Genomic DNA, 26,802 nt, shown 5'->3' with positions numbered 1-26,802 from the left:
CTACTTCCCAACCCACATTCTACTTGCAGCTTCTTAACACTATAAACATAGTCTCACAGCCAAACATTGCTTAGCACCATAATTGCACAGCTATAGCTAATGAATTGTAGAAACAAACAAGAGCTAATTAAAAATCCTTATTATCAGCATGTTCCCTTCCCACTGACCTTTCTCAGTTCTCCAAACACTGCCTGACTCCCTTTACCATCTGGCAAGATTTTATATACTCCCTGGTTTGCGTGTAGGGGATGTAACACTGAGGATTGACAGTTCAGGGAGCCTGTGAAAAGACGGCTTCTGCTTCCCTGACCAGTAAGAGAATGCAAATCCCTTGGGGACTGCAAAGTTTGGGAGTGAGTTCTTCACCACAGGTGATTCCAATTAATCCCACTGAGTCTTTTGCTGTCACCCAGCTGAACTCACTTTGATTCCACAGCCTGCCTTGATACAGTTATTAGTTAGCATGTACAAAATTTTCAAAAGCACCTTTGTGACTTAAACAGCCATTGACATTCACTGTCACATCCAATGGGAAAAGGGAGAGAAAAGAGGAGAATATTGAAACAGAACTTCTACTTCTGTTTTGAAAAACCTAAAAATCTTTTAAAAACCAACCAAATATAAACCATCTCTGGGGGCAAGGTTGCAGAGTCATGGGCCTGAGGGACTGTGGGTGAAGAACAGTGTTGTGACCTAGGGCAAGGATTGGGATGCAAGGAGGAGATGTAGGATCCAGGGGGTCTTGTGACCTGGAGTAGGGGAGCCTAAGTGAGTGCAGGGGTTTGGGTTGTGACCTGGCACGAGGGATTTGGGTGTAGAGTCTGGGAGGAGGTATGGGTGCAGGAGCAGGGGTGTAGAGGCTTTGGGTAGAGACCTGGGGTAAAGGTGCAGGAGAGCGATGTAGCAGATTTAGGGGAAGGAGGTGCTGGGCCAAATGCCCTCCCTTGCCTTAGATAGATAATGAAGCATTTTATTTGAGAACAAGAGTTGGGCATTGTGACTGGAATAGCTTCCCTCTCTCCTCTTTCAGCCCCCACTCAGAAAAAAAGTTGGACGCATTCCCTTAAAGGAATGGGAGGGAGAAGACTGTTTCCTTCTGTCACTCCTTCATTGCTCTCCTGTTGGGATTGCCCACGATCCAAGCCCTGCCTGTGTGAGGTACTACTCAGAGCGGACTGTGCAGGTGCTCAGGACGGGAGCGCGCTTGCTCTGCTGGGGTCTTTGGCCTTGGGCCCCTCTCAGGAAGGTTCAGACACACCCTGGGCATGAGCAGAGTGAGATGGAGACACAAGAGCAACATGCCTGAAGCCCCGTCATGTGGTTAGGTCAATCTCAGCTGCCATTTAAAAATAAATGTTTGTATTCTACATGGCTACAAAGACTCACAGATGGACAGTCTCATGGACAGTCAGAAAAATGCACATTTCTAATATAGATATAGAGATTTTGATGGAGATTAGCTACATTATCACCTCAAGACCAGCCACCTTGGATCATGCAAAAATCACAGAAACATAAGTCTGGATGGGATGCCCAAATCCGCTGGCTGCTTGGGGGGTTTCCCAGAATGAGTCCTACCAGGCGTATTTTGTCATATAACTTGCAAGATGTAATTTTCCAAGTAACTGAATTTGTCTGCAGGGTTCATAAATCCCTGCCTTAGTCTAGTATTGTTGGCACAGAATGCTGTGCTACCAAAAACCACAGTGCCAGAGGTGCCATTTTATTAAGTCACAGGAGGGGCTTGACCCCTTCTCTGCCTATTCCTGGCTCTACCCCATTCCATCCTCTCCCCATTGTACACTTCACCCTTGCTCTTCCCCTTCCCACACAACTGACCTTCAGCAGGCAGGGGGGGAAGATACCATTGCTCACCTTCCATCTGCACAAAACCCAACATCCCTGCCCTGCTTGCTGCTCCACTTCTCCCCTGAAGGTCTGCCCATGCCCTGCCCGTTCTCCAAGGCCTTGCCTCGTGATAGATCCATCCCACCTCCCTTAATTGCTAACCCTTCCCCACCTTCACTCACTTTCACTCGGCTGGGGCAGGGAGTTGGGCTGCGTGAGGGCTCTGGCGGGGGAGTGGGTGCACTCTGTGGTGTGTCTCAAGCATGGTCCAGAAATGAAGGTTGCAGGGTGTGCAAAGAGCTGTGGGCTGGGGCATGAGGACACTGGCTAGGGATGCAGGCTCCAGGGGGAGCCAGAAACGAGGGGTTCAGAGTATAGGCAGGGACTCCAGGCTGGGGCAGAGAGTTTGGGGTCCTGGCAGTACTTACCACAGCACCCATGTAAGGCTTATAAAAAGCACATGGAATCTTTTTAGGGGGAAAGGCACTACACCACATTTATTGAGAATACAAAATAAAAATACACATTCTTTCATATGCAACAGTCCTGCTGACATTGTTACAGTTACCAATCTGTGGCTTGGACCAAACTAATAGCCAGACATATTGGGCCTAAGTGGAAGAGTCAGGTTCTGCCGGTTGTGATTGTGGCTGTTGTTTGGCATGATGTACCCAAGGCTTTATGGCAAGGCACCCCCCCCCCCCTTTTATACTTATGGATTGCACTGCATCATGGTGTAGTTGTATTGCAATGTAGGTTTATCGGGAAATGGTTTCTATTGTTTCACATCAGGCTGCTGCTGATTTTTCCAAGTGCTGCCCTGTGCTGATTTTGATGGGATGTGTTATCTTCACACATTGCAAGTCCTTGCTTCTAACTTCAAGGTCCTCAATCTTCCCCTCCTCAGCCAGCCAATACAAGAGGCACATCTGAAAGTTCTTTGGTGCATCTGAGTCTACAGCCTCCCCTCATGCCATCTGGATGCTAAGGTAGCCTTCAGGCTTATTTCTCTTTAAAAATCCACATTTCTCACTCAAAAGAGAGTTATATTGTTGCTTTTGCAAGTACAGGCCTAGTACAAGACATTCCAATATTAAAGTAACTACTAAAATTTTTCCATAATGCAAAAGACATTCTTATACTCAAAGAGAACAGTCCTAAAGGATAAAAGGATGACTTTAATGAGTCACTGACTCTTCTAGTCTGTTCATGGCTTCACACCAGTAATGGACACAGCCTGCATGATGCATCTTTACCAACACTAGGCTATTCCTTCCTGCTAGTCAGGAAAGGTGGCTGACAGAATACAGTAAGGCACATTACATTGCATAAGACTTTTTACACAAACACTGGCTTCCTGCATTTTTGCTGCATGGTTACACCCAGAAAGCTGTGGCTCTCTCCCTGTGAGCCATAGGGACAGTCCACTTGCACCTGAGGCTCTAATTGGTCCCAGTTCTTCACCACTGTTCAGCTGACACTTGAGGAAAGTGCACCACAGAGGGACCTGGCAGCTGCTTCCAGGAATCATGTAGAGGCAGGTAAGGAGCTTGCCTTAGGCCCAGACATCTCCTCTGCCACCTGCTGGATTTTTAAACAACCTGCTCAGTGGTGCTGAGTGGACCTTCCAGGGTTCTTTTTGATCAGATGTGCTGTTTGAAGACACCAGACTACCCTAACTGGAAGGAATGGAGGACAGCAGTGGGCAGGAGGCACTAATAGGTCATAACTGGATGGCTACATCTAGACTGGCATGATTTTCCACAAGTGCTTTTAATGGAAAAGTTTGTTAAAAACATTTTTGGAAAAGAGCGTGTAGATTGGCACGGATGCTTTTCCACAAAAGCACTTTTTGCAGAAAAGCATCCATGCCAATCTAGACATGGTTGTGCAAGAAAGCCCCAATTGTGAAAATGGCAATCTGGGCATCTTTGTGCAAAAGAATACCACATTGTCTACAGTGGCCCTCTTGCACAAATGCTTTTGCCCAAGAGGGCTTTTGCCCAAACAGGAGCAGCATAGCATTTCTGCAAGAACATTAACATGAGATCAGTGTTCTTCTAGAAACTCGAGTGGCCAGTGTAGACAGCTGGCAAGTTTTTCCGCAAAAGCAATTGCGGAAAAACTTGCCATTCTAGATTCAGCCAATGTGCTTTAGCCCTGGAGCACCCCTGCAGCCTCACATGTATTGGGGAGCATCCTGAGTCAATATAGCTGATTTCAGCTGGGAAGCGGTATAAATGATATCAGACTGTGTTGAATAAGCTACATCTTCCTTCCCACTGTAGAGAATACTCACACTGGCCTTAGCACTTCAGGAACAATTTTCTCTATGGGGTGGTTTAGGAGATTTATAAGAGAATCTGCTAGGATCTACAACAGCTAGATAAGCTGTCATTACAGCATGCTCAAGTCTGGCATAGTGGGTTAGCTTGAAGCATGAGTTCCTTTAGAGTCACTCAGTTTTCAAGCATTGCTCTACTCAGCACCTCAAGATCCCAGAACGAGAGGCCATGGTGTTCTTCAGCTGTGGTACAAGCAGCTGAAATTGTCCTCAGACTGCCATCTTCCTTTGATGGCCTAAGCTTTGATTTCTGTATGACTATTGTTACAATCAAGGCTATGGGGGCTCCTACTCCCTTCCTTGTAAGGGGGCATCTGAGCCAGTGGGGAAAAAAAGCATAGACTAATGCAGCTATGTGGAGTATTCAGGTGAGAAGAGCCACTGTGCACAAGGGATATGGCTCCCTGTAAAATCTTGAGAGAGACAAATGCTTGATGTGCAAACCTACACAGCTTTGATACTGACACCAACTGATTTTGTAGGTGTTCATACTATGACAGGTATGTGCCCTATCAGTCACCAGTATTTCATATGCTGAGACACCTATACCCAAAAGCCTCTGCCAACCATGTTCTAAAGACTGCCCCTCCGTCCCTTGTGCCCCTGCATTAGAACCACCCACATAGTACCTTGCCAACCAGTGCTAGAATGGTGGCAGGAATTTTGATCAGCTGCACCATTCTCCCCCTCCCCACACATTGCTACCTGAAGAGACAAGTGCACTTCTAAGACGACCTGGGGAGAGAGCATGTGCAATAAGGGTAATGTAACATCTATCTATACTTACAGGGCAGTAGTAGATCTATAGCTATTTAGAAGTTACTGCCACTATTGTGGTGGTGGCTAGTGAGAAACAGGACTAGTTGCTGGCAGAGGAGTACAGGCCTATAGTAGGTGGCATCTACTAGACATGACAAGCACAATGTTCAAAATGCAGTGACGTTTTATTTTGAAGTACAAACTCTACATACTAGTAGTCAGACTAGCATAACCTTTCACCTATGAGATCCTTCAACCACTGTTACAATGCTTCCCTCTGATTTCTCATGTCAACCACGACACAGAACAGGTAGCCAGTTGAAGTAGATTAGTCATATCCCTTTCTAGATGGAGTGATTTGTTGCTGCCAGGAGTTAGATCTCGGTACAGCAGCTACTACTACAGCAGCTACTAGTACTAGCAAAGTGTAAATAGACTAGTACAAATTAAAGCAGAGGAGATGAACAGTGAGGAAGTCTGCCCTCAGGCTTCCAAGTTGAAATTGTGTTTTCAGCTCATGAATCCTCAGACTTTGATGCTGTTACAACTTCTGCCTTCTTAGCTTCAGTTTCCTGATTTTGTGGTTCCAGGGAATCTGCAGAGCCCTTCCCTGATGGGGCAAAGGGTCCCACAATCCAAGACAGAGGTGTATTCTGCATCACATATGCCATCAGCTCATCCACATATTCCTGGGCCTTGGTCACCATCTCCTGGCTCTGGGTCAGGAGGCTGCTGGAGAGATCCTGGAAGGAATGGGCAGTGGAGAAGGAAGCATGGAGCTCTCCCACATTGCGAGACACCTGTTGCACCTTGTCCTGAAGGTTGGTGGGGAGACCTTGAATGCTGGATACTAGCACTCGGCAGGCATCCTGCAGCTGCTGGAGAATGCTGCGGGACATAGCCAAAGTCTCAGACTCCATCTGGTGGGGAAGATAGAAGGTGACTCGTGTTAGTGTTCCCCCACACAAGGCATCAGACACTTAAGGATACCCAAGCAAAAAGCAAGTCTTCCAGTTATGTTTGAGAGGATAGCATTGTCAAACTTTAAAAAAATCCTAGTGATCAACCAAGTTAGTCTTGGCTTAAGTGCCAATAACCCCTCCTCCCCCACACATGGACTAGAATACTAGCTAATCTGACCAGACAGACAAGCAATGTACATACCTCAGGGTTGGCCAAGTCTGTCATCTCTGTGCCTTGTGGAGGATTTCTGTTCCAGTTCAGCCACATGTGCTGGAACTTCTCCTGGACATCTTGAAGTTTGACACCTTGCTTGATGTATTCAATCTACATGTGGGTTAAGTATAGTCAAACACCACACATCAGTATGTCTTTGCACATCCATTATTCTGGTTCTACTGTCTAGGGTATGTCTAATGCTCAGTGGTAAGTTCAATGCAACAAAAATATATTATAAAGACTTAACTGACATTAAACCTCATTGTACCCTAGTCTGCAAGGATTCCCTGCTCTAAGGGGAGCATGAGAAGAGGGAAAGGGAATCAGTGCCACCAGCTGCTTTCTGTATTTGTCAGAGGAGTTCAGTCTCAAGAGGTTGGTGAATTCTTACCAGTCCCATGGTTTGTTGAAGCTGGGAAAGCGCCTCACTGATGCTGTGGCTGGTGCGTCTCATCTTGTCCAGGGAATAGCGGTAGGCGCGCTGGCGGAGTTTGGTGGACAGGGAACCTAAACGCACAAAGTAGCTGCGATGCTCTTGTGGTTGTGCTGCAGACACTTCAGCCACTTCCACGGATTCTGCAAGTTCCGCTAGAGGGAAGAAAGAAGGTTGCTCGCTTTAGAGTTGGGTTGGGGAAAAGGAGTGCAAGCAAAACTTCTTAATCCTACCTCAAATTCTGGTAGGACAAGAAATCATCAATGGAGCCTCCCAGAGGTTGAGAATAGTTTTCCCACCCTCCTCCTTGTAGGTACTGCTGTCATGTCCCTTTAGTCTCTTTTCCAAAAAACTCACTTCTCAGTCTTCCTTATAGGTCATGTTTTCTGGCCCTTTAATCATTAGTTGCTCTTCTCTGGACCTTCTCCAATATCACCACATCTTTCCTGAAGTGTGGTGCCCAGAACTGAACACAATACTACAGCTGAAGCCTAATAGAGTAGACTGGAAAAGCTACTTCTCATGTCTTGCTCATTATACAGCCCAGAATCAGGTTTGCTTTTTTGCAGACATGTCACACTGACTCAGTTTGTCCCCCACTATGACTCCAAGATCCCTTTCTTCAGTACTCCCCCCACACAATCCTTTCCCATTCTGTATGTTTGAAACTGATTATTCCTTCCTAAATGGTGTATGCATTTCTTTAGTCTACTTGATCTGGAGAAATGGTCTGAAGTAAAGATGATTTTGAATTTTGACCCTGTCCCAGTGACAAGGACTTGCAACTTGTCCCAGATGCAGCCAGCTGGGACCTTTGTGTATTCTGTATGCCAGTAGTTAAATGAAGATGAGAACCAGTCCCCAAACTGCCCCTGCAGAATCCCACTTATGCTGTTCTGAGCATGACTGAAGGATTAATAATTTGAAAATGGTTCTCTAGTCAGTTATGTAGCTACCTTAGTCACTCTACCTAGGCTGGATTTCCCTAGTTTACTGATAAAGCATTTGATAGTCTCACATGACCTTAAACCCTAGGTATACCACAGCCCTCCTTGTCCACAAGGCTTTTTATCTTCGTAAATAAAGCCAGATTGATTTAACAGAATTTGTTCTTGACAAGTCCATGGTCATTATCACCTATCACTTGGTCTTCCTGATGTTTGCAAGTGAACCCCTTAACTGTTTGCGCCATTAACTTCTGTGCCATGGAAGATAATCTGACTAGTCTGTAGTCAGAGATGTCTTTACAGTGCCCATCCATAAAGGGACATTTGCCCTGTCCCAGGCTTCTAGAATGACTTCCAGGGATGATAGAGGTGGGCGATATTAGCTCCTTTAGTATTCATTCCAGACAGACAAGTTAGCTTCAAGTCACCAGTGCCTAAGTACTTTTTAGCTTGTGCTTTCCTATTTTAACTTCAGAATCTATCCCATTACTACTAGTCATTACATTAGGCATCCTGTCACTACCAATCTCCTTTAGCACCTCATTTCCACATTTTCTGTTCCTCCCTCTGAGCAAAGTGTCTGTCTTTAGTCCCTCCTGCTTCTTATATTTGTAGGTTAGATTACAATGTGTCTCTATAGCTAGATTGCTGTGTGCTTTTGCCCCACATGCTGTTTTGCTTATTTTCATCCTTTGTAATAAGATCTAGTTTCCAATTCTGACTAAGATTTTAGATCTCCTGTTTCAGCTGAGGTGGTCTCTTGCCATACTTCTACACAGTGAAATTCTCTTGCACCCTTAAAGCAGTTGGTAGTTTCGACAGGCAATTGAGTTGTTTTCCCTCCTCTCGGTCTTGCTTCCCATGGGACCTTAAATTCCTTAGCTTAGAGCCAGTAGTCATTGTCTTATGTAGCTGTTCTCTTCTACCATTTTAGATTTGTGTACTCTATGGTTTCGTGACCACTTTCATCCAAGCTGCCTTCCACTTTGAAAGTCTCCACCAGTTAAAAAAAAGTCAAATCCAGAAGCGATTCTGCAGCAGTAGCTTGCTCCGCCTTCTGAAAGAAGGCATCTCCAATGCGTTCCAAGAGCTTATTGGACAATCTGAGCCCTGTTGTGTTGGTTTCCCCAACAGCTGCCTGGGTAGTTTAAGGCCATCACTGCTAAAGTCTGTGCTTGATGAATTGGTTTTTAAAGCCTCAGCCACCTCCTTCTGATTCAGTGGTCTGTAGTAGACCCTCAACATGACTGTTTTTACCCCTTTTAGCCTAATCCTGAGGTTAACACATCAGTGCCTCAGGCCAAGTATACACATTACTAGAGGCAATACCTCCTCTTTCCCTTTCTATCCTTCCTGAGCAACCTGTACCCTTCTATACAGCTATTCAAATCATGTGTATTACCCCCACCATGTCTGATGCTAATTCTATTCTTTCCAGTACCACCCATTCCCATTTGTTGGGCAAGCTGTATTAACTGACTACATGCCATCTCTCAAAGGTGAGGCATGAGTTAAGATAATGCTGTAGGATAAGCCTGTAGTGGGTGGCATACAGACTGAGAAGCCTAGAAAGAAGTTTGGCCCAAGAGGAGGGTTACCCTGGGATTTCAAAGACAATTGCCCAGTTATTGCAATGTTCTTACCTAGTTCATTCTCAGTCATGGGAAGATAGTGATCCAAGAGCTCTTCAGACTTCTCCAGCATGGCTTCCATCCCACTTATGGCCAGTTGGCCCATTCTCGATTCCACAACAGTGCTCATGCCCTCTGCTACCACTGATCTGGTGGTCTTCATACCATCCTGCATGGCCTCCTTGGTCATGTCCACCACTCTGATCATGCTCTCCTTGACATCTGTCAGTCTGGATGATACCAGCTCCTGTGTGTCAGACATGGCCTAGAGAGAAGGACCCAGCAAGACATTACTGACTACAAATTCTGGGCAATAAAGTCACCTCAACCCAGGGATTCAAATCAGGATAGGCTCAGGCTCACAGATCCTAACCCTTCAGCAGAAGGACTGCATCTTGCTAGGATGACCATGTTCCTCCTGTGCTCAGTACAGAAAATCTGGTTGCCATTGAACAAGCTTGCATGAGTCATCTCACCTATTCAGTGCAAATGCTTAATCAAGCTGACCAAGTCTCTACTTAAAGAAATGCTCTGTAACTGGATTTTAACTTTTAGAATAAGGAGCACATGGGGAGAAGACTCCCATGCTCCTGTCACATGGGAAGGGGTGTGAGTGATGGCCACCTGACCAGAGTCTCACTATCCAGCCCTTTCTGCTTTTTCATGCCTAGCTTGTGTTCCCTGCTTGTGCAGCTGCTTGCAAGAGCCAAATGCCACCCAGATAATCAGGAGAGCACCAAGCTAGCTTTTGCTTCTACTGGTGGTGTACCCTTGAACATAAAAGTTCTATAGATGGTCAGAAAGACTAGAGAAAGTGGTCACATGCTGCCTTCCCAGACTTGCACCAGGGTTAACACCAGAATGTTGCCAGCAGCAGCCTCTCTGCTCTACAGGAGGGAAGGGATGGGATGGGATGGGATGAGCTGACCTGTGTCCTTGCAGAGGTCATCCCTTCCCCCTCTGTATCTCAAAGCAGCTTGTCTGTTCTCTGGCAGCAATGTAAAAAGCAGCTACATTTGCAGACTGCTGCTGCCGCCCACTGACAGCCACCTTGTGTCCACCTGCTATAGTGCAGGCAGGAAGGGGTTAAGCTCTAAGGATGCACTGTGCACCAGAGAACTAACTGCAGAGGCTTCCGCAAACCCACCTAAAGAGATTGTTAAGCAGAGGAATGTGCTTAGAGGATGGAGCTGTCCTGTGCTCCATGGGGGCAGGCCCTAGGGTGAGGAGATGGAGTGCTGTGCCCAACCTAGGGTTGTGGTGGAGCCTCTAGGATTGGCCAGAAACAGATTGGAAATTGCCTCCCTCCCATTACACTCTGCAATTTGCTAATGGTGAAGGTTTCCTATGCCAGAGCAGTGAGGCTTTGGTGCCAAGTGTTCTGGACTGGAGGGCTTAGTTACAGAACTGTCCTTTTAAAAAAGGTCTAGTCACTCTACACCAGAGTAACAGACACTTCCTCCCTCCACTTCTAGCATGGAGTGTGCCTCTGCTGGAGGAAGCAAAGGAATACTCTGAACCCTGGCCATGTCACTGTGTGCTGAGCGTTACCTTCTCAGCTGTCTGCTGAAGGGTTGGTAGCGTCTCCTCCACTTGCTCTGGGACTTCAGAAGCCGACTCCATTCCTGTTGCCTCTGCAGAGACACATCAGGATGTTATTTCCTGATTGGAAAAATCTTACTACTACAATATACAACCTGGCTCACATCTGTCATGTGTTTTGGCAGCAACAATTTGGATTATAGGTGCTGCACACCAACACTTGCATTGAACCTGGATTTTCAGGGTTGTTTTGCCTCCCCCCTTCATGCAAGGTTATTTTCACCCTCTCCCCCAAGCTATGAGCTTTCCTTTCCAGCAAATATCATGCCTCCTCTAGATGGAGAGTTACCCAATCGAGACAATTAGGACTAGCATGAGAATGCACTTTCCCATCACCTCTATGCTTACTGCAGAATTCAGTCTCACCCAAGTATTTTGAGGGATTCTAGAAAGTAATCCCTATTCAAGGTCCACAGAAGGCATCAGGTGTGATGTTACTACTAAAGCTTGTGCACTCAGGATTTAGCAGAGCTGGACTAAGTACAGGCAGTCCCTGGGTTACATGGATCCGACTTACCCAGTTTGTAAGTAGGGATCCGATGTGAGGCAACCCCGCACTAGCTGCTTCCCCCCCAGCAGACCAGGGAGACGAAGCTAGCGCCCCCCTCCAGCAGACCAGGGAGATGCGGAGCGGCTTTTCTCAGCAGACACCTCAGCTTGAGAATAAAGGGCTGAGGGAAGTGAGGTGTGGGAGAATAAAACTGAGCTCTGGAGAAATGTTTGGCTAGAGTTTCCCCTACAATATGTACCAGTTCCGACTCACATACAAATTCAACTTAAGAACAAACCTACAGTCCCTATCTTGTACATAACCCGGGGACTGTCTGTACAAGGGTCTCCCTCCGTAGTCTTACAGATTTGAAGCTTTTAAACCAAATCTCCTACTCAGCCATTCACCCAATAAATAATTGGCCGCAATAAGTTTTGTGACCTGCTCTCATGACAGAAACATGTCAGAGTTGCCACTGGCATTCACATCAGGCAATAGCCCAACAAAAAGCTAGTGCACCATTTTTCAGTACTCAGTTTGCAGTGTTATAGCACTGGTGTTGGTACAGAGGCAGTGCCATATTGCACTAACTTCTGTTGCAGAGCAGCGAGCTCACCTTTTGCAATTAGACCCCTTTAAAAGGGTTTTGTTCCTGAAATGGAAGTGGCTGAGCACTAATTTTTATAGCCTAGCTACACCATAGAAAAGCACAGGTTCAGCAGGAGTAACTGGTGCAAGCAACTCCCTTCATTATCCTCTAGCAGGTGGATGTATGTCTCCATGGGCTGCTGTGTCATTCCTACTGTCACATCACTCCCACTGCTGCTAGCCCCTTCAGGGTTGCAGGCTCACTGATCTTCAGACCCTCCTTTCAGGATGTGGTGTCTCACATGCAGAGAGCTCTGTGGATACACTTGACTCACCCTCAGGCTCAAGTGCAGGTGGAGCTGGCTGTTCACTGCTGGCTGCAACACTGGTTAGGGAGGTCACTCCCTGTTCGGCCATGTCACAGAGAGACTTCACATAGGGATGGCTCTCCTTAGTGGAGGTGTAGGTTGTGGCAGCCAGATCACAGGCAGCGCTGACCACAGGGAGACTGGCCACCCTCTTCAGGACATTCTAGTGAGACAAAGGGGAAAACAATGGAATCAGGGAAGCAACAGCCTATCCTGGAGCTGACTCAGTACTTGTCATGTGGTTATACAAGTGAATGTATCAGAAGATTGGGTGATGTTAGAAGCATTTCTTCAGGCTTTCATACCATTAGAGTGATGAAAAATCAAGTCACAAGATCCACTTAAGTAAACAATTATAAGCCAAGATATGCAGGTGTGGAGCCTGTAATTAGACACCTAACTATCTGCTGTAGGTTGAACCAGCAATGATTAAGAGGAATTACCTACCTGCTCCTCCCCATGCTCTGGGGATGCCACATTTGTGTCTTGCCCATTAGAAGTCATGGTCTAGTCAGATATGCCTGAAAGCAGGTAAAAAGAGGCTTAAGTTACAAGCAGTAGCTATTCCTAGAGTTACAACACCCAGAGACAAGAGAAGTGCCCCACTTGGTGGGGCAGCCATTTCTTGACCCTCTAGCAATAGATTAAGAGGGAGCCCACCTTTAGGTGAAGGCTTACTCTTTAGTCAGCAGAGATATTGCCACTGCTTGTTTAAAGCAAGCAAGCACTCAGGTGTGTAGTTACTACTAAAGCTAGTAATTGTCTTATCTGCATGAAAAAGAAACTTAACATGAGCCTACCCCTTAGAGGAAAGGGGCTTAAGTGCAGCAAACATTAAGCATCCCACATTCTGATTCCCAACCTGCATGCTGCTTGCAGCTTCTTACCACCATAAACACAGCCCCACAGCCAAACTTTTTTATCACCATAACCGCCAAGCTTTACCCAATGAATTGTAGAAACAAAAGAAAACGGATTACAAATCCCTTACTGCCAACACCCCACCACTACAGCAAGTCCCATACCAACCTTTCTCAGTACTCCAGACACTGCCTTACTCCACTTACTATCTGACAAGATTTTATAGGCTCCTGGTGATGTTGTGGTTTGAGTGTAGGCGGTGAAATACTGAGGATTGACAGTTCAGGGAGCCAGTGAAAAGAAGGCTTCCACTTTCTTGACCAATAAGAGAATGCAAATCCTGTGGGGACTGCAAATTTGAGAGTGGGTTCTTCACCACAGGTGATTCCAATTAACTCTCTTCAGCATTTGCTGCCACCCAGCTCACTCCACTTTGATTCTAGTGCCTGTCTTCCTGCAGTTGCTAATTAGGATGGATAATATGTTCAAAAGCACCTTTGTGACTTAAAAAGCAATTGACTTTCATTGCCATTTCCAGTGGGGAAAGGGAGAGAAAGGGGGGAAATATTGAAACAGAACTTCTACTTTTGTTTTTAAAAAAATCTAAAAAAACGTAAGGAAAAAAAATCCCAACCAAATATAAACCATCTCTTGGGACAAGTTTTCAGAGAGCCATCTGTCTGCTTCCTCTGCATGTTGCCCATAGTTTCAGAGTAAAAATTGGCACACTGTACCACAGAGTGGCACTCTAAAGAGAGATACTAGCCTAGAATTCGAGCTTGGTTCAATTCTATGTTTTATTCTACCCCCTGTGTGACCTTGGGCAAGTCATTTAGCCTCTCAGTGCCTTAGTTCTCCTCTGCCCAGTGTGGGTAAGCAGGCTTCAGAGAAGTTTTGTGAGGTGCTCAGATAGTCTGGCAATCAGGGTCATACAAATATCTCATATCAGGGGTGGGAAATCATGTTTAATCAGGAGCCACTCCAAGAATTTGGTAAGTGGTCGAGGGCCACACTCTTCCATGATATGAATGGAGAAGGTGAAGGGAATGGGATGGAGGATGGGTGCAGAAGGGAGTGTGGGTTTGGGGAATGGAGAGCTGGAGAGCATGTGGAGTCTGGGAGGGAGTTTGTGGGAAGGGGGAGGTTGTGACCTGGAGAAGCGATTGGGGTCCAGGTCCCGGGGGGGAGGGGGTTTGCTCTGGATAGTGGTGCACAGGTGGGCGCAGGGATTTGGGATTTGACCTGGGCCAGGAGATTTGGGTGCAGGGTGCGAGAGGGGTTATGGCTATAGGAGTGGGGTGCAGAGGGTTTGGGTTGAGACATGGGACAAGGTGGAGGAGGGAGAACAGAAAGTTGAGGAGAGGAACACACTGGGGTGCCAGGTGTAGGCTCTGGCCAGGAGGTGCTTACCGAAGGGTCTGGCCAGCTGCCCAGCAGGTCCCGGAGGCAGGATCCCTGCCTTCTGCACCTCCACATGCCACTCAAAGCATTTGGCTGTGGGGGCCATGTGCTGCTTTGAGCGCCAAGCTTACTTTGATCAACCGTGAAATAGTTAATACCTAGACTTGTCTCTCGCTATCACTTGACATGGAAGTCATTCCACTTAGATGAATAGGAAATTCACACCATTCCGAGCTACCGTCATGTTCTCTGCAGAGATAGCTGCTGCCAATGTGTTTGTTTGGCTGCTTTTATGTTTCAAAGGTTTTTTCCATAATCTATTATCAAATTACCAGAGAATTTACCCAGTGTTGCCAGGATACTTATGGGGGCACTGGGCATGTGGTGGAGGGTGCTGGAGTCAGGGCTAGGAGCTGCAAGGTCTGGGGAGGCTCTGTAGGGCTGTGTGCAGCAGTGAGGACCATGCTGCTCCCATGACAGAAGCTCCCTGGGCACCTGGGACCACACTGCTTGGCAGGTGGGGCACGGCCCGGGTCATGTGCTGTCCCCAGTGGTGTTTGACAGGGGTGTGGCAGCAGGGCCACTTGCCAGCAGGGCTTCCCTCCTCAATCAGTGTGGGTGAGGGCTTGGGGAAGGAGTTCCATGAAGGGGAGCCACTTACCAGTGGGCACTGGCCAACATTATGGAGCGTACTGGTTCCATATGGATGACCTATTACTTTCTCTGCCCCCCATGGTCATTGTAGAGTATAACTATCCCACCTCGCTGACCCCTCCCTTTCTGTGTTATGGAAAACAATTCCATCCCAGGCAGTTCCTGTTTTCCTGACACAACTCTGCTGTAAGTTAGGGATAAGAGGAAGATTCATGCCAAATATGGTGTTCTTGGCTCTTGTTGCTTAGGAGGTGTTCTTGAACAAACAGATTCACAGATGGGCTCAGAGACAGACAGAAGCACACATTCTTTATTTTTTTATATATATATATATATACACACATACACACACACATACACACACACAGAGAGAGGGAAAGAGAGAGAGAGAGAGAGCGGTTGATGGAGTTTAGCTACATTAGCACTTCAAGACCAACCACTTCTGACAATGCAAAAATCACAGAAATGTAAGTAATCATAGAAATGTAAGTCTGGATGGGATGTCCAAATCACCTGGCTGTTTTGGGGTTTTCCCAGAATGAGTTCTACCAGGCGTATTTTGTCATATAACTTGCAAGACCAGTGGTTTTCTAAGTAACTGAATTTGAAAATATTTCACTGTTCATTCTGAACATATTGAATGAAGCAGCATTTTTTAAATGCTCTTTCTGGCTTTATTTAGTTTCCCTTCATGAAAATGGCTCTCCTCTCTATAGCTTATATACCTTCAATACAGACACATATAAAGGAAATAGTAAATGTTGGTTAAAGGGTACGGTAGCATGAAGATACAATTTCCCACTGGAGTCCCTCTTGCTCACTGTGGATAGTACAGCCTTGCAGCACAAACCACTTCATGGCATGACAGGTTTCACCAGACCTTGGGCAGGGCATCTCTGAGCCACTAGAAGGAGCAGGACCCAAGGCAGAAGGAACAGGGCTGGAAACCAGCTTTCCTCAGCCAGCCCTTCAGCAGTGTGTGCCACCAGGGCTCATTGTCTTGGTGGAAGAAGCTAAATTGCCAGGCCCCAAGCCATTTACCCTCTTTGTCCCCCTGTCGGCAGGCCTGTCTGCAAGGTTCATAAATCCCTTTTCTATACATGTGCTATGGATTTTGCTGCATCATGGTGCTGTCATTTTGTAACATTCATCTGGAAATTGTTCGTATTGATGAACATCAGCCTGCTGATGACTTTTCTGGGTGTCTCCCCCCCCCCCCCCCCGGGCCCATGGTATTTATCTTCATAGGGTGGGAGTGCTCGCTTCTAACTTCCAGGTGATCAATCTTCCCTGCCTCGGTCAGCCAAGGCAATGGGCACATTTGATAGTTGCTTGGTGCTTGAGTCTCCAGCCCCTGCACTTGTCATCTGGGCATTAAAGCAGCTGTAAGACTTATTTCTCTATAAATACACACATTCCCCACTCACTCTACGGTACTAGACTGTTCCTTCCTGCTACTCAGGAAGGATGGCTGCCAGGGTTCACTATGGCACATTATATTGCAGAAGGCTTATACTTTTTACACAAACACTGGACCCCTATATTTTTGTGGCATGGCTACACCCATAAAACTGCAGCTGTGATCCCTAGGTGCAACTAGGTTATATACTGCCCTTGTGGCAGCAGGCATTACCCTTGCAGCTCCCATTGGGCCCAGGTCCGGATGACTGGGAACTAATACTCAGGGAAGTGTCACCACATGGAGCTCAGAGGGACCTCATGGCTGCTTCCAGGAATCATGCAGAACCAGGCAGGTAAAGAGCCTGTTTTACATCCATACCTCTCCTGTGCCACCAACTGGCTTTTTAACAACCTGCTACATGGTGCTGAGTGGAGCTCCCAGGGTTCTTTTGATCAGGTGCTCTGCTTGAAAACAGACACCTAGCTACCCTAACTGGGAGGAATGGAGAGCAGTGACTGGAAAGCCACCAGTGGGCAGGAAATACTGATCCAGTTACAATCTGATGTATGTGCTTTAGTCCTGGAGCACCCTGGCAGATACACATGGTGGGGGGAGGGGTTGGGGAGGGGCCAGGGAGGCAGAACCTGAGCCAATTTAGTTGATTTCAGTTGGGTGAAATGGTACAAAAAAAATAGCAAACACTCAGAGTGAGGTCAGAAGGGACCATTGTGATCATCTAGTCTGACCCCCTGCACAGTGCAGGCCACAGAATCTCACCCACCCCTCCCAGAATAATCCTCTCACCTATATCTCAGATATTGACGCCTTCAAATACTTTGAAGACCAAGATGCAGAGAATCCTCCAGCTGTGATCTGTACCCCATGCTACAGAAGAAGGCGAAAAACCTCCAGGGTCTCTGCCAATCTACCCTGGAGGAAAATTCCTTCCCAGCCCCAAATATGGCGATCAGCTAAACCCTGAGCATGTGGGCAAGTCGCACCAGCCAGACACCCAGAAAGTTCTCTATAGTAACTCCTATCATCCCTCCATTGACCTATTTCCCACTGATAATGAATGGTCAATTAGTTACCAAGATCATGTTCTCAAACCATCCCCTTCATAAACCCATCTAGTTTAATCTTGAAACCAGATAGATCTTTTGCCCCCACTACTTCCCTTGGAAGGCCGTTCCAGAACCTCACTCCTCTAATGGAGAGAAACCTTTGTCTAATCTCAAGTCTAAACCTACTAGCCAGCTTATATCCATTTGTTCTTGTGTCCACATTGGTATTAAGCTTAAATAATTCCTCCCCCTCCCTGGTATTTATCCCTCTAATATATTTAAAGAGTGCAATCATGTCCCCCCTCAGCCTTCTTTTGGTTAAGGTAAACAAGCTAAGCTCCTTAAGTCTTTCATAAGACAGGTTTTCCATTCCTCAGATCATCCTAGTGGCCCTTCTTTGTACCTGTTCCAGTTTGAATTCATCCTTCTTAAACATGGGAGACCAGAACTGCACACAGTATTCCAAATGAGGTCTCACCAATGCCTTGTATAATGGCACTAACACCTCCTTATCTCTACTGGAAATACCCTGCCTAATACACCCCGCCTAATACATCCCAAGACCGTATTAGCCTTTTTCACAGCCATGTCACAATAGCGGTTCAGTCATCCTATAGTCAACCATGACTGAGGTCCTCCTCCTCCATTACTTCCAACTGATGTGTCCCCAGCTTATAACTAAAATTCTTGTTATTAATCCCTAAATGCATAACCTTACACTTCTCACTATTGAATTTCATCCTATTGCTGTCAATCCAATTTACAAGATCATCCAGATCTTCCTGTATGATAGCCCGATCCTTTTCTGAATTGGGAACAGCTCCCAACTTTGTGTCATCCACAAATTTTATCAGGACACTTCCACTTTTGGTGCCAAGGTCAGCAATAAAAAGATTAAAATTGGCCCCAAAACTGAAATACAAGGAACAGACTCAGTTGTCCTGACATGCCAGAGACTATTGAGAAGTCTCCATTCCACAGGGTGGAGTGATGTGTTCTCCAGTAACTTCCCTTATTTTGTTTAATAGATGACCATTAACAAATTTCACTTCAAGCAAATGAAAGTCAGTGGGGTAGGGAAACCGTGATAAGCCAGTACCCTAGAGTGACCACCCAGCCACTTCTCTAGGTGACCACAAAAGGTTGGGGGGGGGTGAGCCTCAGGAATCCTGAACCCAGCCTTGTTAGCATTACAAGGGACTATACCACACAGAAGGGTGTAAAGCGAGCCCTTGGAGGTCAGGGACACTTTAGGGTAGAGTGGGAGCAGGGACTTGGATTCTTTTAGGTAGCCCATCTCATGGGGCTAGTGACAAAGCCAGGAAAGTTCCCCACAAGAGTGGAATTGTTCTGTTTACATAGAGCTGAAGTTCCCTAATTAAGCACGACAAGACCCCACTATTCAAATGCAGTGACATTTTATTTTGTAGACAGCATGGGTATTCCTTACAAAGGAGAATTAAGATACCTAAATTGCAGTACTCACTACATGCTTGGTAGCGTTCAGGCTGCATATGGTTCTTTGGTCTCAGAATTTCTCTCAACCACTATTGGTCAGAACCATCCTTCCCTCAGATTTAAACAAGTCAGACACATAAGGACATGTAACCAGATGAAGTATGTTGGTCATCTGCCTTCCTAGATAGGGTGACGATTCAGTACCTCTAGATGTTAGAGATCCAGGCAGAGATTCCTAGTGCAGCCATGTGTCTGTCCTGCAGAAGTAGACTAGTGCACATGAAGGCATAAGAGACCTGACAGCAAGTTGGTGGGCACAAGGAATTCTGCCCTGATGCTTCAAAGTTTCCAGCTCATGGATCCCCTGCAGACGTTGATGCTGCTATGACTGCTCCTTCATTGCTTCAGTTTCCTGATTTTGTGGTTCCAGGGAATCTGCAGAGCCCTTCCCTGATGGGGCAAAGGGCCCCACAATCCAAGACAGAGGGGTATTCTGCACCACATATGCCATCAGCTCATCTACATATTCCTGGGCCTTGGTCACCATCTCCTGGCTTTGGGTCAGGAGGCTGCTGGAGAGATCCTGGAAGGAACGGGCAGTGGAGAAAGAAGCATGGAGCTCTCCCACGTTGCGAGACACCTGTTGCACCTTGTCCTGAAGGTTGGTGGGAAGACCTTGAATGCTGAATACTAGCACCCGGCAGGCATCTTGCAGCTGCTGGAGAATGCTGCGGGACATGGCCAAAGTCTCAGACTCCACCTGGTGGGGAAGACAGAAGCAGCTTTGTGTTAATGTTCTGCACACAAAAAGCAGACTTGCTACCTCCTGCAGGGAGAGGCCTTGAATGAAAGCACTGGCTCTAGCATGCATTCTTTCAGGAGAAAGGCAAGGAGCAATTTGGCTCCTTTAAAATAAAACAGCATGTAACAATAGGGGCTAACACCAGAGGCCTTAAGGAATGTACTGGGTCAGAGGTATGTTTGGGATACTGTGCATCACATGAAGGTCACAGATTAAGCAAAATTCTCCCATACCATGCACATGGGTAAGTCTGGCACACACTGTGCACATAAAGGAGTTCAATTACTTAAATATGTTTAATCAAGTAGGTCTTCCTGTTATGGTCAAGCTTTAAAATACAATCCTGTAGATTACCCAAGTTAGTCTTTGGTTCAATAGCTGATCAGCCTCCCTGCAAAGGCCAGAATACTAGCTAACTTCTGAACAGATGGGTAAGCTATACACCTACCTCTGGGTTTGCCAAGTCTCTCATCTCACCACCTTTTGGTTCATTTCTGTTCCAGTTCAGCCACATTTGCTGCAGCTTCTCCTGGACATCTTGAAGTGTCACACCTTGCTTGATGTGTTCAATCTAGATGTGAGTCAAGAGCCACACAAGCATTTGCCATCTGCACATACATCATTCTAGTTTTATAATTAGGGCACGTGTCCAACCCTCAGGTATGCTCAATGCAGCAAAAATCGATCTGGTTACAGACATGGCCTTAAGTGACATTTAAACCTCATACTCTGGTCCAGAAAAAGACACTAGGGCTATGTCTATACTGCAGGCTTCTTGTGCAAGAATTGTTTTATGCAAAAGTTCTTGCACAAGAACATGTCCACACTGCCATGTACTTTTGCACAAGAGCATCTATGACAGTGTGGACACTCATGCAAGAAAGCTCTCATGGCCATTTGGGACAACAGGGAGTTTCTTGCGCAAGAAACTCCCTGTTGTCCCCACACTGCCTTCTTGTGCAAAAAGGCTTATTCCTCATGGGGAAGAGGAATAATTCTTCCACAAGAAGCCCTCTTTCCTGATGCTGTACTGTAAATTTACTTGCGCAAGAAAGCGTGTGCAGTGTAGACACTCTGCAAGTTCTTGCACAAGAACAGCCATTTGTGTGTAAGAAGCCTGCAATGTAGACTTAGCCTAGGGCTATGTTTTACACTGGCAGCTTCTTGCACTAGAAATATGCAAGTGAGGCTCAGTGATATTCCAAGCTTAGCCTCATTTGCATATTTACACTCCAGGCTTCTTGCGCATGCGACATAGCCTAGGAGTTCAGTTACAAGAGGTTCTTACCAGTCCCATGGTTTGTTGAAGCTGGGAAAGCGCCTCACTGATGCTGTGACTGGTGCGTCTCATCTTGTCCAGGGAATAGCGGTAGGCACGCTGGCGGAGTTTGGTGGACAGGGAACCTAAACGCACAAAGTAGCTGCGACGCTCTTGTGGTTGTGCCGCAGACACTTCAGCCCCTTCCACAGATTCTGCAAGTTTCGCTAGAGGGAACAAAGGGAAGGTTGTTCAAGGCCAACATCCTTATAATATGTAAGATTCAGACCACAGTCTTGGTTAAGAATCTCATATACCCCCAAACTGGACAGGCCTGGGACCTAACAATGGACAATACATGGCTAAGGAAAACTTGATAAGCAGGAAACAGCCTTGTTGGTTTCACTAGGCATAAAACAAGCTGAGACAGCAGAACCCTAAGTGGGGAGCAGTGATTGGAGCTTATGAGTTAGAGGCACATGATTCACTGAGAGGGGTCTTGAAGTCTGCTTCCCAGCTCAAGAAGAGTTGAGGGTGCCCTCCCCAAATACCAACCAGAGTTCAGGGTGAGGGCTAACATGACTGCAGGAGTGACAGTATCCTCCCCTCACAGATGCCAGTCTGAGCTCAAAGGAGCTTACTGATAAGCTATACACAATTGCCATTGTTGTGTACCGTTTCCTGGATGGTCTTAAAACAAAGACCAGTGATGTGCCTGTGAGCAGACCTGTTTGGTAAATGCCACCCACCATGAACCTGAGCCATGGGCAAAGCATTCATGTAGTTTTAGACTATTGGTTTATCGTGATCATTTTGTCCTGATGCTAGACCCTATCCAGGGGCTTGGGTGCTCCCACTCTATTGCTTCTCTGCCCATTGGCACCCTATATAGTCTATTGTAATTGTTTAGCAGTCTCACTGAGCCTAATAAGTGAAGTGACACTCCACTAGCTGTGTCTAATAAGAGGCCTTGTGCTTGAATCTACACAATGTCAAACTTCTGTTCCTTCAGTTACTCACTTTTAGAGGTTGGAGAAGGAGCACAAGAGATACTGGAACTTCTGCTAAATGCAACCTTTCTTGGTATATGGGAGCTTCTTATCACCTATCAAGTACTATGGAAATATCTAGGGTCAGCTTTTTAAAAGGCTGAAGTTAAGACAAAGCCTGTTCTTGCGTGTTTGGAGTCCTATTCCTGGTGTTCAATTTCATTCATGATTCCTTTCAGCACCACCCTGTTCCCACTTGTTACTTGAGTCATTTTAACTTGGTACATGCCCACCAACTCAGCTAAGGGTTAAGACTGACAGCCAATGCAGGATGATCCTACAGCACTGACAGATACAAGACAGAGGGGGAAGCCCAGAGTGAAGTTTGGCCTAGAGGGAAGGTTACCCCAGTCTCTCAAAGAAAGTTGCCCCATCATTCCTGTGCTCTGACCTAGTTCATCCTCAGTCATGGGGAGGTAGTGATCCAGGAGCTCTTCAGATTTCTCCAGCATGGCTTCCATCCCACTTATGGCCAGTTGGCCCATTCTCGATTCCACAACAGTGCTCATGCCCTCTGCTACCACTGATCTGGTGGTCTTCATACCATCCTGCATGGCCTCTTTGGTCATGTCCGCCGCTCTGATCATGCTCTCCTTGACATCTGTCAGTCTGGATGATACCGGCTCCTGTGTGTCAGACATGGCCTAGAGAGACATACCCAGCAAGACATTACTGGTTAGAAATTGAGCAATAAAACTACATTGACCCCAAGGGCTGAAGTCAGAGTAGACTCAAACTCAGGTCATAGGTCTTCCAGGGTGGGTTTACCAACCTTATCTTTAAGAGCCACATGGGGAGAAGTGAGACTCACATCCACAACTCCATGTACAGGTGCATGGAACAACCTGAATAGACCCTCTGCCCATCCCTTTTTGCTCTGTGGCTGGCTTGGTCTCCTAGGACAAACATCTCTGGTACCTGCTTGTTAGGTCTTCCCAAAACAATACATGGGGCAGGGGGCACAGGATGACATGCTGGGTTCCCTGTAAGCTTTGTAGTTGTGTGGCTACTCAGGAGATATCCAAATGCCACCTAACTGATTAGCAGTGCCCAAAGCTAGATGGTGTTTCTACTGGTTGGGCACATTTGCACATGCAAGATCAACATCCCCCCCCCCCCCCAATCCATGTCCTGAGGGAACATTGGTCACATGTCCCCTCCTCTGGTTTGACTAGAATGACCAGTAGCAGTCTTTCAGCTCTGCAGGAGGGTAGGGACTGCAGCTTCTTCCAGCTGCAGAGGCAGGAAGTGGAAAGAATGACCTGGCCTGTGTCCTTGCAGACCTCAGCCCTTCCCCTTGGCTCAGAATAGCTGGTCTCTTCCTGCCTGAGCAGTGTCAAAGCAGCTACATCCCCAGGCTACTGCTGGTCACCAACACCATCCAGCCACCTCTTCTCCACCAGCTATAGCACAAGTAGGAGGTGGTTAAGCCATAATGATTTATTGTACACCAGGGCACAAGTGGTAGCTCAGCAGAGGTGTGCCTACAGGACAGCTCAGTCCTATGCTCTGTGGGGGCAGGGCGAAGAGGATGCTGGGTCAAGTCTAGTCCTATGGAGGAGCCTCTAGGGTTGGGACATGGATAGGAAGCCACCTTCTCCCACCACTCTAAAGTTTAGCTGCAGGAGAAGGTTTCCTATGCTTCTAAGCCTCCCACTGCTTTGGCACACATGGCTTGGGTCTGCCAGTGCTCCGGCCTGGAAGCGTTTAGGGTTTCTCAGGGTACCGGCCCTGCCAGAAATAGTGGAGTAAGGAAAGATCCTGCCAACCAGGCTGTTGGCTAGAGCATTCTGACCACAGGTGGATCCTCCACACAGCATCCCACAGGGGATTAGGAAGGGGACACAAGCATGTGTGGGGCCAAGAGGTGACACATAACTGACCACTACCGGCCCACAATCACCAGGCAGCTAAACTGCTGGTGCAGCCCCAGTGTTGTCTTAAAATGGGATGGGGGGCAAGGCCCTGCTGTACAAAAACTGGCATGCATCAGGGGGCTGTGCTGCTGGACCAGCAGGGGAGCAGCCTGACCCAGGATGCTGCTGCAAGTTAGCCCTGTTGTCAGGCTTTCATCATGGGTGCTCCACAAGCCACTGATTCTTCCTCACACACTGCTTGTGGGCAGACAGCTGGTCAGTAGCTATGCTGCCAGCAGGAGGACCCACTAGTACTGATGGGAAGAGAGATCGGAAAATGGTCCTGCATTTTCTGTATACACTGGAACCATCTCATTTTTAAAGAGGGCATCTGGTCACCCTACACCTTGCTGTCAAGCCCTAGACGAAAGGTAGACACTTGCTCCCACTTCAACTTTACTATGTAGTATTCCTCTGTTGAGGAAGAGGCCTGTTTTCCTAAACCCTGGCCATGTCACTGTGTGGTGAAAGTTACCTTCTCTGCTGTCTGCTGAAGGGTTGCTAGATTCGCTGCCACATTCTCTGGTACTTCGGAATGAGATTCAGTCCTTGTTGCCTCTGTAGAGCAAGACACCAGGATGTAGTTTTAACTCAATTTTGCTATTGCAATACAAAACCTGGCTCATTTATCATGTGCTCAGGCAACAACCGTTTGTTACAAGTGCTGCACACTGACACAAAGGGGAAATCCCCCGAATTCTCAATCCAAGCCAATTCACTCCGCCTTCTACACCAAGCTATAGCCAAAGGAAAGCTCAAAGGGGACATTTCCAGGAAGTCATAATGCTCCTTTAGATGTCCAGTTACCCCAATCAAGATTGTTATGGCTAGCATGAGAATGCATTTCCCCATCACCTCTAAGCTTACTGCAGAATTCATTCCCACCATGAAATTCCAGGCATTACTCTAGAGTCCTTCTTCAAATGCAAGATCTGTGCCCTCTGGCTACTCTATACTAAGCATGAAGGTCTCACTCCAGAGTTTTACAGCTTTGAAGCTTTTTGACCAGATCTCTAACTCAGCTCTCTAGCAGGCACCAAGAGGTTCCCACACTTTGGGTCCCAAAAAGGTGTCAGTGAACCTCTGTCATGAAGGAACTAATCAGAGAATGGCCACAGGTGTTCACATCAGGAAATGCCTAACAAGCAGCTAGCCAGCCATTTTAACTACTCAGTTTGCAGTGTTGTCACCCCACGCTGGAGCAGAGGCAATACCTTATTGAACCACCTTCTGTTGAAGGCTCGTTTCTATTGCAGAGCAATGAGCTCCCATTCTGCAGTTAGATAGCTTTCAAAGGATATGGTTCCTGAAGAGGAAAAAGCTGAGCTCTAATCCAACGCTTAGCTACAGCAAAGGTGATACAGGTTCAGCCACCATCATTAGTGTAAGCAAACCCCTTCAGTATCCTCTAGCAAATGGATATTCATATCCATGGGCTGCAGTAGCATTCCTACAGGGACATCACTCCCACCACCACCATTCTCTAATGTTGCACACCCACCAATTTTTGGTCAAGAAGTGGTGAGACATACAGCGGTAGAAAGCTCTGCACACATGCTTTACTCACCCTGAGGTTCAAGTGCAGGTGGAGCTGATGGTTCAGTGCTGGCTGCAACACTGGTTAGGGAGGTCACTTCCTTCTCTGCCATGTCACAGAGAGACTTCACATACGGATGGCTCTCCCTGGTGGAGGTGTAGGCCATGGCAGCCAGGTCACAGGCAGTGCTGACTAGAGGGAGACTGGCCACCCTCTTCAGGGCATTCTAGTGAGGCAAGGCAGAGAACAATGAAGTCAAGGAAGCAAGGGCCTATCCTGAAGCTGACCCATTGCTTGGTCAAGTGGTTATACCCTTGATTATGTTTGCCCCTCCCATAAAAAGGTTATATAATGGTGTGAAAGGCTGTAGAGCAGGAGGGCTAAAGAACTGCTTCTGACATTGGAGTGATGACACTAGGTGAAAAATAAAAAAACAAAACAAAAACCCCACCAAGATATCCATGTGTGGAACCTGCTATTAAAGTTGAATCATACAGTGAGGCTTAAGAGGAAATACGTACCTGTTGCTCCTCCTCCCTGTGCTCTGGAGCAGACATATTGGTGTCTTTTCCATTAGAAGTCATGGTCTAGTCAGATAGACCTGAGACAAGGCAAGGAGAGGCTACATTACAAGCCATAACTATCCCTGGAGTTACAGCACTCAGAGACAAGAAGGTTGTTCTGCTCCATGAAGTGACAACAAAATGGCCATCCCACCCACAGATTAACAAGGAGCCCCTCTTTAGAGAAATATTTGCTCTTTAGTACGTACACTGTCACTGCTTCTTAAAAGCATTTCAGTTCTGCTAAAGATAAGGACAAAGCAGGAGAATTCTGTCTCACATCACTGAGCCATAGAAAATGTTCTACTTTAATAAGCCCATGGAAGGCAGCAAGTACATAATTACTACTACATCTAGTAATCAGCACTTACTGGTATGAAAATGAAACTTGATCTGATACTGTCCTTCACCAAAGCAGGGGCTTATAGTCAGCAAACATTATTAAGTGTCCCAGACTCTGCTTTCCAAACCACATTCTGCTTGCAGCATCTTAATAATATAAACACAGCCCCACATCCAAACTTTCTTAGCAGCATGACTACACAGCCCTAGCCAGGGAATTATAGAAACAAAAAGCCCTGTTACTAACAAGTCCCACAACACCCCCACTAACCTTTCTCAGTACTCCAGACACTGCCTTACTCTCCT

The 26,802-nt window shown here is 46.8% G+C and overlaps 2 protein-coding genes across 2 annotated transcripts; both read right to left on the bottom strand.

The window, feature by feature from the left end:
- Positions 1-5,121: 5,121 nt before the first annotated feature.
- LOC102462039 (perilipin-3-like) lies at positions 5,122-13,261 on the bottom strand. The gene is made up of 8 exons (XM_006130322.4): positions 13,219-13,261; positions 12,637-12,710; positions 12,157-12,352; positions 10,693-10,775; positions 9,154-9,406; positions 6,522-6,718; positions 6,116-6,238; positions 5,122-5,871 (listed from the first exon to the last, which is right to left on the bottom strand). Exons 2-8 carry the CDS (start codon positions 12,691-12,693, stop codon positions 5,467-5,469), a joined length of 1,314 nt encoding a protein of 437 aa, XP_006130384.2. The 5' UTR covers positions 12,694-12,710; positions 13,219-13,261; the 3' UTR covers positions 5,122-5,466.
- Positions 13,262-18,972: 5,711 nt separating this feature from the next.
- On the bottom strand, positions 18,973-26,802 carry LOC102461814 (perilipin-3-like). The gene is made up of 8 exons (XM_025188285.2): positions 26,768-26,802; positions 26,113-26,192; positions 25,622-25,817; positions 24,530-24,612; positions 22,530-22,782; positions 21,120-21,316; positions 20,280-20,402; positions 18,973-19,789 (listed from the first exon to the last, which is right to left on the bottom strand). The coding sequence occupies exons 2-8, from the start codon at positions 26,173-26,175 to the stop codon at positions 19,412-19,414; spliced, it is 1,293 nt and encodes a 430-aa protein (XP_025044070.2). The 5' UTR covers positions 26,176-26,192; positions 26,768-26,802; the 3' UTR covers positions 18,973-19,411.

This window comes from Pelodiscus sinensis, chromosome 1 (genome assembly GCF_049634645.1).
Source record: "Pelodiscus sinensis isolate JC-2024 chromosome 1, ASM4963464v1, whole genome shotgun sequence".
Classification (NCBI taxonomy): domain Eukaryota; kingdom Metazoa; phylum Chordata; order Testudines; family Trionychidae; genus Pelodiscus; species Pelodiscus sinensis.
The sequence above is the reverse complement of the archived record's forward strand: the minus strand, read 5'-3'. Positions and strand labels throughout refer to the sequence as shown.

Bases quoted from the DNA above. Each gene is read 5' to 3' on its own strand.
- LOC102462039 (XM_006130322.4), bottom strand. From the start codon at position 12,693: ATGACTTCTAATGGGCAAGACACAAATGTGGCATCCCCAGAGCATGGG. The intron at 9,407-10,692 runs GTAACGCTCAGC...CCTTCTCTCTAG, and splicing joins TTCAGCAGACAGCTGAGAAG to GCCATGTCTGACACACAGGA. The intron at 5,872-6,115 runs GTATGTACATTG...CTTCCCCACCAG, and splicing joins CAGACTTGGCCAACCCTGAG to ATGGAGTCTGAGACTTTGGC.
- LOC102461814 (XM_025188285.2), bottom strand. From the start codon at position 26,175: ATGACTTCTAATGGAAAAGACACCAATATGTCTGCTCCAGAGCACAGG. The intron at 21,317-22,529 runs GTCAGAGCACAG...TGTTCCCTCTAG, and splicing joins CATGACTGAGGATGAACTAG to CGAAACTTGCAGAATCTGTG. The intron at 19,790-20,279 runs GTAGGTGTATAG...CTTCCCCACCAG, and splicing joins GAGACTTGGCAAACCCAGAG to GTGGAGTCTGAGACTTTGGC.